This window comes from Hyperoodon ampullatus (assembly GCF_949752795.1).
Source record: "Hyperoodon ampullatus genome assembly, chromosome: 6".
In the NCBI taxonomy this organism is placed as follows: domain Eukaryota; kingdom Metazoa; phylum Chordata; class Mammalia; order Artiodactyla; family Ziphiidae; genus Hyperoodon; species Hyperoodon ampullatus.
The window spans coordinates 42,429,865-42,446,339 of record NC_136919.1 but is presented as its reverse complement, the minus strand read 5'-3'; the positions used below and the strand labels follow the sequence as shown (position 1 = coordinate 42,446,339).

Below are 16,475 nucleotides of genomic sequence, written 5' to 3'. Positions count from 1 at the left end.
TGAAAAAAATGCTGATGTCAAAGATGTATGTGAGATCTGAATAAACTGGTTCATGAAATAAATTCAGGTAAAGCACTATTTCTAAGTCAAAATACTATTTTATATTTGATATAAAATAAAAATACACAGAATAATTCACAATTTAAACATTATGTGTAGATATTTAATTATTTCCAATAAATGTCTAAAAACATATTTAAGAAAGCAAAGGAAAAAATAAACCCAAAACCTTTTTTGGGGATCATCTCATTAAGAAAATGGAGGATGTATATGGTACATACAAAAGGAGTAAAGAAGTAAAAAGAGGCATTCCTTCTGGTTGTCTGTTATGCTTCTAATGTATAATAACTGGGGTATACCATTTGGGATTTAGACCCACTAAGAGTTTACCGGTGTATAGGACCCTTTACTCAGTTTAACCCTATACTAATAATTGCTATGAGAAGGTTACCTTTCTAGTAGGTTTGGTCATGCTTTCTTCTGGTGATTTTTATGTGTGTGCTATGTGGAAGTATTTTTGGTTGTTTGCTTGGTGTAGCAGAGATACTACGATATTAGCTATTGTACAGACACTACAAACTACCACCACTGAAATTTCTCAGTTCTAGAATAACTAGTTACAAGTCTTCCTTCTAATATAGCCTATTACTAATGGCTCGTTTGTAAATAATGTAAAAGTTAAAAGCAAAAGATAATGAGGCTTCAAAAAATTAAGAAAAAAATATTAATAATTGGCAGACCATAAGTACCCACTGTGATTCTGGAAAGGTTTAAGACAAAGTTCTATGTTTTTGACATAGCAGATACCAAAAAGTTAAAACTGTATCTATAACCCATTGTCATCTGAATTTAATTTTACAAATGTTCACAGTATTTTAATACTGTCAATAAGCAGAAGTAATGATAAAAGCATAACCTAAAGTAACACATTATTTAGGTGGTATGATTATATTAAAACAAAAATAAAAAAGGACCAAAATCAACAAAATATTTAAGCCATTTCTCAATTCATTTTTAAGCATTTAAACTCCATTTTGTCTTTAAAATTAAAAATCCCACAAATTGATCATTTATATGTGGAATCTAAAAAATAAAACAAACAAATGAATGTAACAAAACAGAAACAGACTCACAGATATAGAGAACAAACTAGCGGTTACCAGTAGGGAAAGGGAAATGGGGAGGGGCGAGATAGGGGTATGGGATTAAGAGACACAAACTACTATATATCAAATAGATAAGCAACAAGAATATACTGTGCAGCACAGGGAATATAGCCAATATTTTATAATAACTTTAAATGGAGAGGAATCTATAAAAATATCGAATCACTATTTTATACACAGGAAGCTAATATAATATTGTAAAACAAGTACACAACAATAAAAAAAAACCAGTACTGAGCAACCACTGAAAATAATTTGGTGAATATATAAATATATATATAGTTAATAAAAAATCTACAAAGATAGAAACAAAAATCTCCCAAAGTGGAAATAAACTATCAAATATCAATACAAACACAAGGGCCCATGGATCTTAGCATTCAAGGAAGGCTTCAGCATGGGCGAAATAAATGGCAAATTTGATATCTAACTACTTATAGGTAAACTTCTCCATCAATAAACAGCAAATAAGGATTTTGAAAACTGACTTTCGGTGGTACTCTTCAAACCCTCACTTAGGAAGGTTTTAAAAGTCCCACTATTTTGAAGCTGGCTTACCTCTATAGCAACCTTATTCTCCAGTACCTGTTAAACACAGGTAAAGGGCTTGTCATGGTGAACAAAGACTTTTGGATTTGTGAGAGACCCCACGGGAGGGCATCAGCCATTTAAAAATAAATCTTTAAGTTGGAAACAGACAAGTCTGCCTGATGTGGACAGTAACGGGATGGCCGCAAGGCACACCCCGATCAGTGGCTCATGGCTGCTCTGGAAGAGCTCTGCAAGGATGAAGAACACCCTCACAGTTCAATCTCTATATTCTATTCAGTTTTAAGTTTGATTTTATTTGTACCTTCAATAACAATGTATTTTGATGTCCACTGTTTCTTAAAGGTTGTAAGCAGACTTTTTCTCCTGATGCTAATAACATGTTCTTTAAAATCAAATTCCTCTGTGTAGAAACGAAGAAGTCCCAACCATAGCTGCCCAACAGACTCTGTATTTTTTCCATATTCTGGCCAATAGGTGGGCTAGAAATAGAAGGAACAAGAGATATCATGCTCTATAGTAAAGTGTTAATATCAATAGTCATTTGTATCTTAGGGAGTAAATCTGGATTTATTTTAATTAACTAGAGTTTAAATACATAAAAATACAATTATATAACTTTTCTTTTATATTTTAAAATATCATTTACATGAGTTTATTAGTTTCTACCCTATGACTTGGAGACAGAAAGAGCTCAGGGTTTTAAATGCCAAACCTCAGAATGCATGTTTGTGGAAGAATCTGGAAATAAATTTTAAGAGCCTTGGTGACACCTTGTTATTATATCTCTGTAACTGAGAGCCTTTCCTAACTCTCTGTAGGAAACCACAGAGCAAATATTTGTTCATTTGGAATAAAGTTACTTGACCATTTGGAATTATTAGGCATTAAAGAAATCCTGGATATAGTCCCTAGAAACTCACCTGGCTTAAAAAAAATGTTTTCAACTTCAAAGGAATCATCTGTATGTGCTATTTTTTTTTACTATCATAATATAAATAAATATTACAAGTGATAATATAGTTGTTGACCATCTACACTACAGCATAGGATAGGTAACTTTCAGTCAAGGATGTAAAAAATCTTTACTATTAAAATACGTACCAGTTCATCTATTTGATCAAAAAAATAAATATTCCAGCCATCAACAAATATTTCAGGTTTCTTTTCACCTTTGTATATCTGAAATTAATTTTTAAACTATTAGTATGGATTACAAACTTAATGCATTGATACAAAAACTTGTAGGAAAATAGTAAAAATTTTAACTACAGAACCACAGAATTTTAGAGAAGGAAGAGGGCTCAAAGATCACCCAGCTCTACAGATGAGAAATACAATTTCTTTTACTAATACCTCTTGAAGGACAGGAATGACTGGTGGGTTCCTCTGCTGGAGAAAATATAGCACCATAAGCGTGTATGCATATGACGATAAGCTGCCTCTAGAAGCATCACCAATATCGCACATCTGGGGGGAAGGAAAAGGAGGAACAAAGGAAAGACCACCAATGTCTTCTGCTACACTTGCATCTATTCTATTGTCACTAAGAGTAAGGTGCTTCTAGAGGGCACTAATATAAAAATTACATTTTCAAATGCTAAAATATGCCAACAAAACCAAGTAAGACCAACCAAAAAAATAAATAAAAATCAAAGCAAAACAAACCCCAACAAAGCTGTGGAACTATCAGCCAGAAGCAATATTAGGTTACCACGTAAAATTTAAGCAACAAAATTTATCTTGCTGAGTAGGGCTTCTCAAATAGTTAAAAGCATTTGACATGGCTATGGTTCTTTAAAAACACTCACTTATCTTTTTTCTTTTTTTAATTGAAGTATATTTGATTTACAATATTATATTAGTTTCAGGTGTACAACATAGTGATACAATATTTTTATAGACTATAGTCCCTTTAAAGTTATAACAAAATAGGGAATTCCTTGGAGGTCCAGTGGTTAGGACTCTGCACTCTCATTGACGAGGGCCTGGGTTCAATCCCTGGTCAGGGAACTAAAATCCCACAAGCCGTGCGGTGAGGCCAAAAAAAGTTTTTGCAAAATAATGGCTATATTCTCTGTGCTGTACAATATATCCTTGTTGCTTATTTACTTTATACATAGTACTTTGTGTCTCTTAATCCCATAATACCCCTATCGCTCCGCTTCCTCTTCCCACTGGTAACCACTAGTTTGTTTTCTGTATCACTGAGTCTGTTTCTGTTACAGACTTATGTTTTCAACAAGGTTGAAGACGTAATGAGATTTCCTGATAAATCACAAGAGGAAGCATACTCACTTTTGTAAATACTTTCATGGTATAGCACAAATATTTCACTCTGGGATCAATGGCTGAATAAGCAGATAAGAGCCTTGTGTTATGAAGGGCCTGTTAAAAGGGAAATTACACTATAAGTCTACCAGTTAGAAGAACAAGTTTTAAGATGGAATTTTCTGAAAAGGTTTACACTGTAATTCATTTTAGGATGAAGACATTTAGGCTGAAACTAATATTTTTCCCCTGAAGACAAACTTCTTGAACTTACTAGATAAGAATTATAAGTGACATCTGATCTCAGGCCTCCTTAGTCTAAACATTCCTAGAAAATATGGGCTATTAAAATAATCAGTTCCATTTAAGTCAATGTAAGATCTGCACCCCCCCTCCCCGCCCATTATTCAAATTAAATGTCCTTAGGGGCCAGAGAGGGCCAATAAAGCCCTGAAATAAACCAGGTATGAGACCAAAGACACACACACACACACACACACACACCCACTCCAAAATTAAAACAAAGTTCAAGCCAAACAAAAAGCACTTGCCACTCTGACCTCATTTTAAATGAATACTAATATTAACTCAATTCTATGTTACATCCCCAGCTTCAGAACACTGCCAGGCACTTAGCAAGCACTCATAAATAACTACTGAAAGAATGAATTGGATGAAATGAATGGCTTAATTTTACTGAAAGATTGTGTAAATTAAGAGATACTTGCTCCCCTTAATCTCCATAAAGAAAAAGTCTAAAGAAAATCTTACCAATGTGTTATACAAACTGATGTCCACTTCCAGACCACTTCTCAAATGGAAGAACTTTACAATTGGCACCTTTGCTGTTGTAATAGGCAAGATGTTTCTCAGCCCTAGGTTGGGAAATAAGATAGTGTCATTAAATACAGCAGCAGGGGATATAAGTTGCTCTTACGTTAATGTGAGTCACTAAGACTAGTCAAAGAATTCTCTGTTATTAACAAACATCTGGGAAGACTCTTCTGGCAAAGTTCACATTTGTTAAACACATCAATATCTGAAGTACAAGAATGAACAAGGCAGCCACTGCTCTTCAGGAACTCAATGGATCATGTGCATGTGTATAGGGCTGTCAGTCTGATAAACACCACAAAAGAGGAAACTACTACAGAATCTGGACTATGTGGGCCCTACCTATTCTCTCCATATGACTACACATATAATATGGAGAAAAGCCCATGGGGTAATCATCAGAATCCTCAAAACAAAAATTACTCATCCTGGAGCTAGAAGCTATGTCAGTAAAAGAAAGGAATCAACTTCAACAGAGAAGTAAATTGCTTGAGCTAGGCTTTGAAAAAGAACAGGCAAAAAAAGAGAAGGCTGAGGGGATTTACCAGGCAAGGAAAACTGCACAGGGAAAGGGTAGATGCCTGAAGCAGAACGGCATGTTCAGGGAACTTCCATGGAATTGTTTAGGCTACAGAGTGGACTTGAGGGAAAGAAATAATGAGTAATAGGAGATGTGGTAAAAACTGGGAAGAGTCCAAATAGGGAACATATACATCCTTACAGGCAAAGAAATGCCAATGAACTGGTGTAAGTTGGGGAGAATCACTGACCACATCTATTTAGACAAGGTCCCTGGCAATGGATAGACTGGAGGCACCCGGAAGAGAGACTAAGTGACCATTATAAAAACTGACCTGGCAGAGAAGCAGTAAGACATGTGTGAGAGCATCCATAACTGGATGGGTTGGGGAAGTAGAAGTAGGGGTGATAAGGGAGAAGGAGGGCTGTAACAGTAAGACCATCTCCTGAGTACCTAGATTCCTTTACAAACATTACCTCCTAAGACCATTCACCCTTACCCAAAAGATGAGGAAACAGAGACCCCGAGAAATGAATGTGCTTAGGAATGTGCAGCTGGTGAACTGTGGAGCTGGGATTCAAATCTAGGTATGACTGAATCTACTGAACCTAGTCTAGGACAGGCTAATTATCACTTCATTCATTTTGGTGATTCCAAGGAAGCCAATGTCAATAAGCAAGAAAGAGGATTCAGAAGGACGAGCAGGTAGTGGTGGCTGTAGCAGAAGGGAGGCAGTAAAGAGAAAGATGAGCTCATCCTGAGATGTTGGGGTTTGAGCTCCTTCTGAGAGAGTTAAGTGGTGATGGCTAGAGGGCAGATCCCTAGTGGTCTGGAATTTAGAAAGAAAGTACACAGATGAAAGAAATTTCAGCAAAAAAGGTCTGTGTGGGAGACAGAAGTCTAACACACTGATAGGGAGGAGAGGCAAGGAAGCTCGTACTTACTGAACACTTAGCATATGTCAGGCCCTGTAGTTTAATGTATTGCCTTTCTTAATCTTAAATGCTATTACTGTTGTTCCTGCTTTAAAGATGAGAAACTGAGTGCTCATAATGAAGTTGAGTGACTTTTGGGGATCACACAGCCAGAAAGCGGGGACCGAAGATTTAAAACTAGAGAGTCTGATTCTAGAAGCCCCATTAACCACTTTGCTATACTGGCTCTAAATTAGATATCCTTTTTCTCAATCTCCTTCCCATTCTAGAATTTGACCCTGTTAACCAGTATGACACTTCTAAGCCTGTTCTCTAGGATTTATTCATAGCACATCATCGTGGTTCCTATTTTACCATTCCAATAGCTCCTTTTTCAGTGTCTTTCCCTAATTTCTACACTCAAGAATTAAAGCTTGGTCCTCAACTTCTCTCAAATGCTCCCATGGAATTCTGTTTTATGCTTGGCTTCTGTCTCTCTTTCTTCCTTCAAGCATTTCAATAGAAAACTGTTTCATTTTGTTCTTCAATCCTAACTGACAACTCCATATTTCTAACTGCTTGCTGTACTGTTAACTCTCGGAGATTATACCTTCATGGCACACTGGTGTTCTCTGCAAACATTCTCATTTCTCAAATACCCAGACATCAGCCTGAACCCTTATTTTCTACTTGTAGGTTCCAATTCTAGGAGATTTGCCTTTGGAATCTCTCATATTCTTTTCCTTTTAGGATCACTGGCATCTGGTTAAGGTCCTTCTGCCCTGTCACTTAGCTTATATCTTCCCTAAGAGTATATCAGCTCCCTAAAAAAGTCTAAGTTTTGCTTTTATTGGGTTTCTCCCCTCTGAAGAAAGTTCAGTGGCTTCCAAATATCTACAGACTTCACCTTATCTCCTAATAGTTCCCACTTGAAATTCCTCTCAAAATGTACCAATCTTCTCACTGTCCTAAAAAATATATTACAGTGATTCTCGCACTCACATCCATGCATCTCAGAGATGACTTCTCTTCCTATCCTTTTCAAATCACGTTCATCATCATCAGAGATCAGAAAAAGCCCATCCCTTCCATGAACCTCCCCTACTCAACTCTTTTCCCAGAATCTCTCTCTCTTCAGAAGTTATTTAATACTTACTGTAGTTTCTACAACTCATTTTAATAAATGAATACTACCACACATTGTTACATAGCCTGTGAGATTACCTTAACTTTGAGATCTGAAAGCTGTCAAAGACCTGTATAGACTTATTTTTCTATCATCCCTAAGTGCCCAACACAGGGCTGAGCACATAACAGGTACCCAATAAAATACATGGGGAGACTGCTTTCTTAATCATAGTCCTGTAGCTATTATTCCATTTTTGTTCCATGCAATCTGCATTACATTGTAATCTGTATGTAAAAGTCATTTCTAGTCTAAAAATGACCTATTTTTAACATGGTTCATTCTTAGGAAATACACACAGGTATTTAGGGGAAAGGGGCGTGATGTTTGCAGCTTAATCTCATATGGTACAGAAAAAAATTGTGAGCAAGCAAGAGATAGAATGATCAATCAAATGTGGTAAAATGTTAACAACTTGTGGATCTGAATGAAGGATAGACAGAGTTCTTTATACAATTTTTGCTGCTTTCCTTTAACTTTGAAATTATTTCAAAATCAAAAGTCAAAACCTAGCTCAGCACTAAATAACTAATAGTCACGGAAGCTTAGGAATTTAGTTTCTTTGCATAATCTTCAAAAATAAAAATAAAAAAGCACATGATCTTTAGAGGTAAAAGTCCCAAAATGCTTATTTCAATGACCAAAAAAATTATATCAAAGCATATTAAAAAAATAGTGATGTGCTAGGTTTTCATTAGGAGTAAATCAAAATTAAGTTTTTTCCCCCTGTTATTTAAATAACACAGTATCCTCTTTAAACTCCTGGAAATAAAAAATGCAACAGGGACTTCCCTGGTGGCGCAGTGGTTAAGAATCTGCCTGCCAATGCAGGGTACATGGGTTCAAGCCCTGGTCTGGGAAGATCCCAAATGCCGCGGAGCAACTAAGCCCATGTGCCACAACTACTGAGCCCGCACACCACAACTACTGAAGCCCACGGACCTAGAGCCCATGCTCTGCAACAAGAGAAGCCACCACAATGAGAAGCACGTGCACCGCAACAAACAGTAGCCCCCGCGTGCAGCCACGAAGACCCAACGCAGCCAAAAATAAATAAATAAAATATATTTATTAAAAAAAGAATGCAACAAAAAGGGGCATTCCAAGTGCATATTTATGTGTATGTATGTATGTATGTGTGCATGCCCACGCTGTGAATTTAAGTCTACTCTTCACTAAGATATAAGAAAGCTTTTCATGGATGGTGCATGGATTTTAAGTTCCACAAAGGCAATGACAATATCTTGCTCACTTTCATTTTCAACTCTTAGCACAGAAGTTTGATGAACCACAGTTTAAATGAAGACTCTCACTGTTAACAGCATCCATAGCTGCCTCTGACAAAGAGAGGCAGGAGAATATGCTAATGGCATTTCAGCTCTGTGCACAATTTACAGAATCTGTATATTTTACAGCTGTAAATACTTGTTCAGGGTCACACACAGCTAAACAGCTGTAAGTACAATCCATCACCCTAGTCCATGGTGCTTTCCACTACACTTCACATCACTGCGAGCAGCCCCTACACTTTGATTTACACAATGCTGATAAGGCAAAGCGATTCCCAAAATTTCTTGCGTGGTATATACTTTGTCTTGAAATAAAACTGACAGAGGCAAAAACATGCACACACATATTATAACCAATTCCTCAGTTTTTCATACTTAATCACATAAGATTTTTTTTAAAGACACCAATACCATAAATATTATATGAGCCACTACACTGTTTCATTGGCATTCATAAATTCTAAGTATGCAAAACACTAATAAAAAAGAAAAATATTTTTTAGAAAAAGCTTATAGAGGTACCTGAATGTTTTTTGAGGACTCTTGCCAATTCTTCAATAGTTCTTACACAGTCCAACCCCTGCAAGAAAAATGGCGCGAACAAAAAAAAAAAGGCACAAACTACTGAATCAGAAATGGAAGACAGGTTCCTAACCTGTCTTATAGTTTCCATTTCCTCCAGAAATAACAAAATTAACTTCAAATTATTCTACATACATTTTTCCCTTTTAGGCGAGCATTAATCCTCATTCATAGGAATATCCTAAGGATATGGAAACCCTCATTGGGTTGCTCTTGGAGGCACAAGAGAGGCTGAAATCAGTGCCTCCAGAAAAGTCTCTGAACCAGCGAGGATCTCCATTTTTCCCCGCTATGTAATTATGTCACTCAGAAGTACTCTTTATGTGACAGAATTAATAAGAGGGAGCTTCTGTGGCCCGTCTTATTCATTCTGGGTAGACCTTCATTACACTTTAATTAAGAGCTGATGAAATGCTGTGGAGAGTAATTAAGCTCAGATTATTTCTCCACAGGGCCAGTAAAAAATATAATGCACAAAAAGAAAGTCATACAGGAAATATGAATAATATTTCAAGTATTTAAAAACATTCGGGCTGAAACATTAAGTCCTTCTGATGGCTATATACTTCCCAGAATATATTTGGAATTTAATTTAGAAATGCCCTCAAGACTAGTTTATTAATCATGTAAAAATTCAATCTTGATGATGTATTGGGTTGGCCAAAAAGTTCGTTTGGGTCTTTTCAGAACTTTACAGGAAAGCCCGAACGAACTTTTTGGCCACCCGATATAATCAGGTCATTCCATATATTGGACCCAATCTTGCTTATCCACCTTATTCACCATAGTCATGCTAGATAACTTTTGACTATTTTCCCAAATCAGATACATCCTCAAAGGATAAAAACTTGAAACTCAAAAGAGGCATAAAAAGATCCTGAGCAACAGCAGCATCACTCCTTTGGATATACAGCATTTGGACTGTTATAAATAAAAAATTCAGTACTTCTCAGACTTTACACCTTTTTTCAAAAGTATTTTACATTTTATAAATGTCTTCATATCCATGAGGGCTGGCAAACCTTTCCTGCTTTGTGGACCATATGGCCTGTTGCAAGGACTCAACCGTGAAGTTACAGAGTGAAAGCAGATGTAGACAATACATAAATGAAGGGGTGTGGCTGTATGCCAATAAAAACTGATATTTACAACACAGGCAGCGAGCCATAGTTTGCTGACTCCTGACATACATGATCCAAGCTGATGAGCACAACCATCTCCTGAGGCAAGAGGATCTCACTTCCATATTAGAGATTATCAACCAAAGACCACATGCTTAAGGACTGATGAATCAAGTCTGTCTTGAATTCAGTTTAGCACTCTCCTATCACTGTACCACATTGTCTGCCTACTAAAAAACTTCTCAGAAAACCTTACTTTGGCATATTTATGTACCTGAGTCAGCCTAGTGGCTATGCCAATGGGACACGGGAGAGGCTGGTTTGGCTTTCTAGAATTCCCAGATGTTGCTTTCAAATCTAGTTTGCACTACAAGTTGCAAGCAGAAGGCTTTCTACTCCTCACATTCACTTCTCAACTTCTAAGTTATCTGACCAGACAGATTGTGCCAAATGGCATACTCCGTATGATACACCCTGATAAATCGGGAAAATACCATGCTGTATTGTCAGTCAAGATTGTCAAATCACACTCCACAGCAAATGGAAGTTTTACGTGGTCACTGTACCTCAGCAGTTTCAAGTCCATTAATTGTCATACAGACGTCAAGGTCACTCTGTTTGAACCCAAATCCATTTTTGGAGGAGCCAAACAAGCTCAGTTTAGTTCCTGTTAGGGATATATGAGAAGTCATACCTAATTACCTGAGTACATTTAATTTTCTGATCGAAACAACTCTCTCATGAATCAAAAATACCCAGTTGTTAACTGTCCTATAATAATCTCATTATAATTATGTTCTTTTATTAACTAGTCATTTATTATATTTTCTCTCAAAATTTACTATAAATAAATAAATACAAGCTATAGAAGACATGAAAGGTTATCAAATGCCACTTTCTTCTTAAATGCAAGGACATTTCAAGGAAAATGTGGATCATCTCAGCACATTTAATAATGTAAGCTTACTACTTTCTAAATAAATTCACTTTTACAGGTCTGAACTTTGACTCTAAACCTAATACTAAATGAAGTTCACTTGTGGTATCTGCTAAGCAAAATACTACACTGCATCTGTCTTTTCTATTGGCAAACTAGGATTGGGAAGACCAAAAACCACCCTAGGTATATCACAAAACAACTGAAGCCCTGTCCCCACCATCACTGCAAGACTGCTTTCTTAGTCTCAAAATTAATGTTGTTGTAACACATGTACTCATTCTGAAGGAAAGTCACACTATCGTTCTTTTCATAAAGGTAAAAAATTATTTACCTGGAAACTCTTGTCTTATGAAACTTTCCAGGTTTTGCCGAATATGTTCACGTGCCTGATCTTCTAAAATAGTTGGAGAAAAGTCCTCTGTTTAAAATAAAGATACATTCAGAAACAAAGATTGTTCACATTCTCTGAAAAATTATATTTTTTAATAAAACCTAACTGGCTTTAAAAAAAATAAACAAAACTCTAAATTTTGTGTGTCTTCTCAGTAGACAGCATTAAGCAATGTAAAATAAAGATGCCTCGTGAGAGAGTCTATCACCAAGAACTGCTCCTGAGATGTAAAGCAGTCTGAACAAGGGTTCTGCTCCTGGGTTTCACAGAGACCCAGAGCTCTATGAAGGCAGCCTTCAGGGAACTCCCCCCAAAGGTGAACATAATAGTTTGTGAGCATGTGCATATGTATGTATTTTTTCTAAAGAGAACCAATAGTTTTCTTTCATCACTTATACTCTCTGAAGAGGTTTAAAAAAGAAATCCCTGATTAAGAATAAGTGTCTTCTGGCACAGACAGACAGCTCAAGGTGCAGCAATGTGATGTATCACATTCTTCCACTCTAAGCAGCTGCCATGCCTCTCCATCGAATGTTTTTCCTTGTGGAACTTTATACCTCTGTATACCAACACTTCCCCAAACTGGTGCTCCTTAAAGGGCTGTTATAAAGGTTATTAGCATTAATTAAAAAGTACTCTACGCTCAAATTTTGGAAAAGAGTTACATAAGACTAAAGAGTTGAATAAGTTCTTTACCATAGCATTTCTCAGAAGGCTTTATTATGCTAATGTGCCCTGAAAACCTCTATGGGAGGGGGCAGGATATAGAGTTATTCCCTACTTGACCTATGGAATACTTCTTGTGACGAAATATGATTAATGGCAGGCACCTAGAAAAACATTTCAAGGAATACCAGTTAGGAAATGATAGTACTCCAGTCTTAAAAGATTCTCCCTCCGTGTCTTTAACAATTTTTTATTGCATGTCCCAAATGGAACAGGATACATAGAGCACTGTGGATACAATGGAGAACGGAACAGACTTAGCCCCTATAATGAAGCTACTGGGTTAGTGATTCAGATAACTCTTGAGAAAATGACAATTTTTTTTTTTTTTTTTTTTTGCGGTATACGGGCCTGTCACTGTTGTAGCCTCTCCCGTTGTGGAGCACAGGCTCCGGACGCGCAGGCTCAGCGGCCATGGCTCATGGGCCTAGCTGCTCCGTGGCATGTGGGATCTGCCCGGACCGGGGCACGAACCCGTGTACCCTGCATCGGCAGGCGGACTCCCAACCACTGCGCCACCAGGGAAGCCCGCCAATTTAATATTCTGACAAATCAAAAGAAATGTTAATAACTTACTGTAACACTGAATGCAAACTTGATCTAAGATATTTGAAAATTTGGGTGTTAATGGTGGCAAAGGTTCCAGCTGGATTCTTTTGAAGTCTTCGGGACAGTCCTTCTTTAGATGACCCTCTCGTTTGCATAAACTGCATACTACTGTAGGAGACTGCAGGAAGATGGCAAAGCAAATAATATAAGATTTAAGATAAAATTTTATTTACCAAATAAAGGGGTCTTTAATCTTTTTTCCAAAGTACACATTCTACTTCTCACATTCCAAAGGAATGAAAATATAATGGTGTGGCCACTCCAAAGTATCTGAGATGGGGACACCCTTTTGGTACACTCAGGAGAAAAAGGCAGTTAGTTTTACTACCAACGGCATTACTTTTCTCCTCTGCAAATTCCTAAGAGATTAAGGAGGGAAGTGGACCTAGTGGTTGCACTGGAGTGAAAGAGCAACTTGTTAACCACTACCGAGAGGGGAGAGCCCTGTTTTAGTACACAAAAATCAGAAGTACATGCATTAAAACTCTTTCAAGTCTCCTAGTGCCATGTCTAGGAGTGGCACTGATTACCTTGCCTTTGGTGAAGGTGAGTTTACTAAATTCATAGAAGAAATCAGACTGATCCGCAGTTGAATTTTCCTCGCATACATTTTCTTCTTTAAGACTGATTTTATTAAGTTCCATTAGTAGATTTCCATCCACCTGGTGTTTTCCACATTCCTTCAAGTCTTCACACTTAGCAGATCCACCTAATTCCTCATCCTCTTCAGACAGGGCATCCTCATCCCCTGATCCAGTGTAGGTGTTGTCTAACTCATCTTCATTAGCAACATCATCCTCATCTTCCCTTCGGGAAATGGAGAGCCTGGGTTCTTCCTCCTCCTCCTCTTCCTCCTCCTCTTCTTCATCAGAGTGAATGATTCCCGATGTCTGGCCCTGTCTTGAAGGGGTAAAGTGGCTTAGAGCATCTCCAAGTTCGTCTGTACCTTCAATGCTTTCTTCATCAACATCAGCCTTGTCATCTAAAGTAGCAAATTCGTCACACTCTTTAGCTGTAGGATTTTCGAAGCCTTTTAAATCCAAAGTGCCATCAGTCTCGTTATTTCCTGGGCTGCCACAGATGACAAGCTCTCCACGTTTGCTACTACTTAAAGCTTGATCATCAGCAGTCAAAGGATGCTTGCCCTCCATTCCACATTTTTCTTTCTCATCTTTACTTCCTGTTTCTTGATGATGTACTTTAACATCCTCAGAGTCATCACAAGTGACCTCTGCCTTGATATAGTCTGAGTTTTCCAGGTGGACACTGATGTGTGTGTTTCCCATTTCCTCTGTTGATGGGCTTTCAAAGCTTTCAGCAGTCTCTTTAAGAGTAAGTGACTGTACCTTGCAGGTGCTTGCAGTTAAACTGGCAGCACCAGGACCTTGAGCCAAAACTGAGGTTTTGAGTTTATCACCTTTCGCTTGTACATCCGGATCACGTTTTGCTACTTCTTTAGAAAGTTTGGAAGTACAGGGATCAGTACTCAGAGGCTTTGGAAGGCTGGATTTTGTAATTTTGTGTGGAAGAGCAAAATATTTGTACGTTGTCCTTAAACAATGAAGTATATATTCAAACACAGGTTGATTATTTAGGGTCCTTGCCACATTTCTTTTAACAGAGTAGGGATCTGTAATGAAAAAAAAAATCTGCTACTTCATACACTTCTATTTCATGTTTTAAAAATTAGCCTGCTATAGATAAAGACAACAAGTAAGCAACAGTAAAATTTATCATGTATCATATGCTTTTAAAAAAACTGGGGATGGGGAGTAAGAAGATACAGTTTAAAAACGAAAAGAAATGCTTTCTTAAACATCTGCTCTCTGAAGAGAACCCATTCTGTTCAGAACCAGTACCCCTTCCCTATTCTGTTCTGTGACTGCGGAGGTTGAAAAAAACAAAAAAAAAGATGTCATCAGTGTGGCTCTTGTGCCCTCGGGAAGTGAGGTCTTCCCGCCAGGCTCTGCTGAGTGCTCAGCCTCCCCACTCAGCCAGGCCCTGCGGTTTGTAGAGCTTACCTCCACTCTTCTGCCCTGGGAAGCCCCATCACTGAACTGGCTGGACTGAATTCAGGGGCGAGAGGGAGGCACCAGGAGGAGACACCACTTCTCTCAATCTTTTCTCCTCCCCTAGAACTCCAGCAGGTTAGGCAATTGGCCAGAAGAGCTGAGCCAGAGAAACTGCAGGGGAGGGTTTAAAAATGTGAGATCCCCATGACTGCACACAGAATTTATGCAAAATGCAAAAAACCCTCTTATGCAATATAAGGCTTGAAAAAAATCAAGCAAAAATAAGAGAATTCCATTTAGGAGGTTCTTTAAATTATCTGAAGGAGGAGAATTAAGATTTCTAGTGGGGTTTCCACCTCCTGACTTTGTAAAGCTGAGAAGATCTCAGACATTTAATGAAATCTACAGGGCACATCAGTATGTCTTTTATACAATGGTTTCAGTTAAATGAACCTTAACTCATTTAAGAGTTTAAGTGTTTTTTTTAAGAGAAAAGGTGCTTTTATGAATAAGTTCTAAATGTTACTGCAGATATTCCAAAAATAACTATCCTTTTTCTCTATGGAGAGGAATCCAATGAAGAATGTTATTTTTCATGAGAAAAGGTATTTTCCTCAACCTTTGTAAAACTAAACAACATCAACAACAATCCATGAAAGGAGTGAATCTAAAAATCCAGAAATGAGAACAGCAAAGAGGAAAGCGGGATTTACACATCACTTGGAAAAGACTTTTTAAGCATTTCAAGTTGTTAAGCAATTTACAAAGAAAATAAGGACACAGCCAGCCATTCTTTTAGTTGCTTAAGTGATTAAGATGTTTTGTTGCAGCACTTAAAAAACCCAGGATGAACAATTTGGTCCCTTGGAATGACTCACTGTAACACATGCAAGATTCTAGCTATCTATTTCACTTTTGGGGTCAGGCCTACCTCACATGTAGGAGCTGAAAAAAGACTGAAATAAAAAGCATGCTGTTAGACTGACACCTTAAAAAAAAGGTGGGGTGGGGAAATTAAAGATAAACATTTTGAGGTACCTTCAATGGCAATGCGCTTTTTGGGCCAATCCTTTGATTCACGAGATACCGATTCTTTGACACGGATACTTATCACTAAATCAGCCAAATTAAATTCTAAAGCATAGAATCGAAGCAATTCCACCCAGAGTTGCCCAACTGGTACTGAAGGCTGGTGTTTTAAATCAAACATTAATGATACCTATTAACAGCAAAGAGAAAACATACAGGTTATTTCAGATGTCAGTACAATCTGAAAAATAAGAGATCATTCAAGCATCAAATTTAAAAAATCTGAAAAACCTTAGCAAAGATATGAATTTGACAGCCTATCTAGATAACCACATT

The 16,475-nt window shown here is 37.4% G+C and overlaps 1 protein-coding gene across 4 annotated transcripts in view; it reads right to left on the bottom strand.

Moving 5' to 3' along the window:
• The window catches only part of TUT7 (terminal uridylyl transferase 7), a gene marked incomplete at its 5' end in the record, with an annotated part of 58,435 nt that overhangs the window by 18,659 nt on the left and 23,301 nt on the right, over window positions 1–16,475 (bottom strand). For 3 of the 4 annotated variants that reach the window (XM_079707119.1, XM_079707121.1, XM_079707120.1), the window contains 11 exons: window positions 2,020–2,197; window positions 2,820–2,897; window positions 3,072–3,185; window positions 4,014–4,103; window positions 4,758–4,861; window positions 9,252–9,309; window positions 10,999–11,099; window positions 11,704–11,790; window positions 13,066–13,216; window positions 13,629–14,728; window positions 16,149–16,329. In XM_079707119.1, the coding sequence (XP_079563245.1) occupies window positions 2,020–2,197; window positions 2,820–2,897; window positions 3,072–3,185; window positions 4,014–4,103; window positions 4,758–4,861; window positions 9,252–9,309; window positions 10,999–11,099; window positions 11,704–11,790; window positions 13,066–13,216; window positions 13,629–14,728; window positions 16,149–16,329 (2,242 nt within the window). The remainder of the gene's footprint in view (window positions 1–2,019; window positions 2,198–2,819; window positions 2,898–3,071; window positions 3,186–4,013; window positions 4,104–4,757; window positions 4,862–9,251; window positions 9,310–10,998; window positions 11,100–11,703; window positions 11,791–13,065; window positions 13,217–13,628; window positions 14,729–16,148; window positions 16,330–16,475) is intronic. The other variant, XM_079707122.1, reaches the window with a different exon arrangement.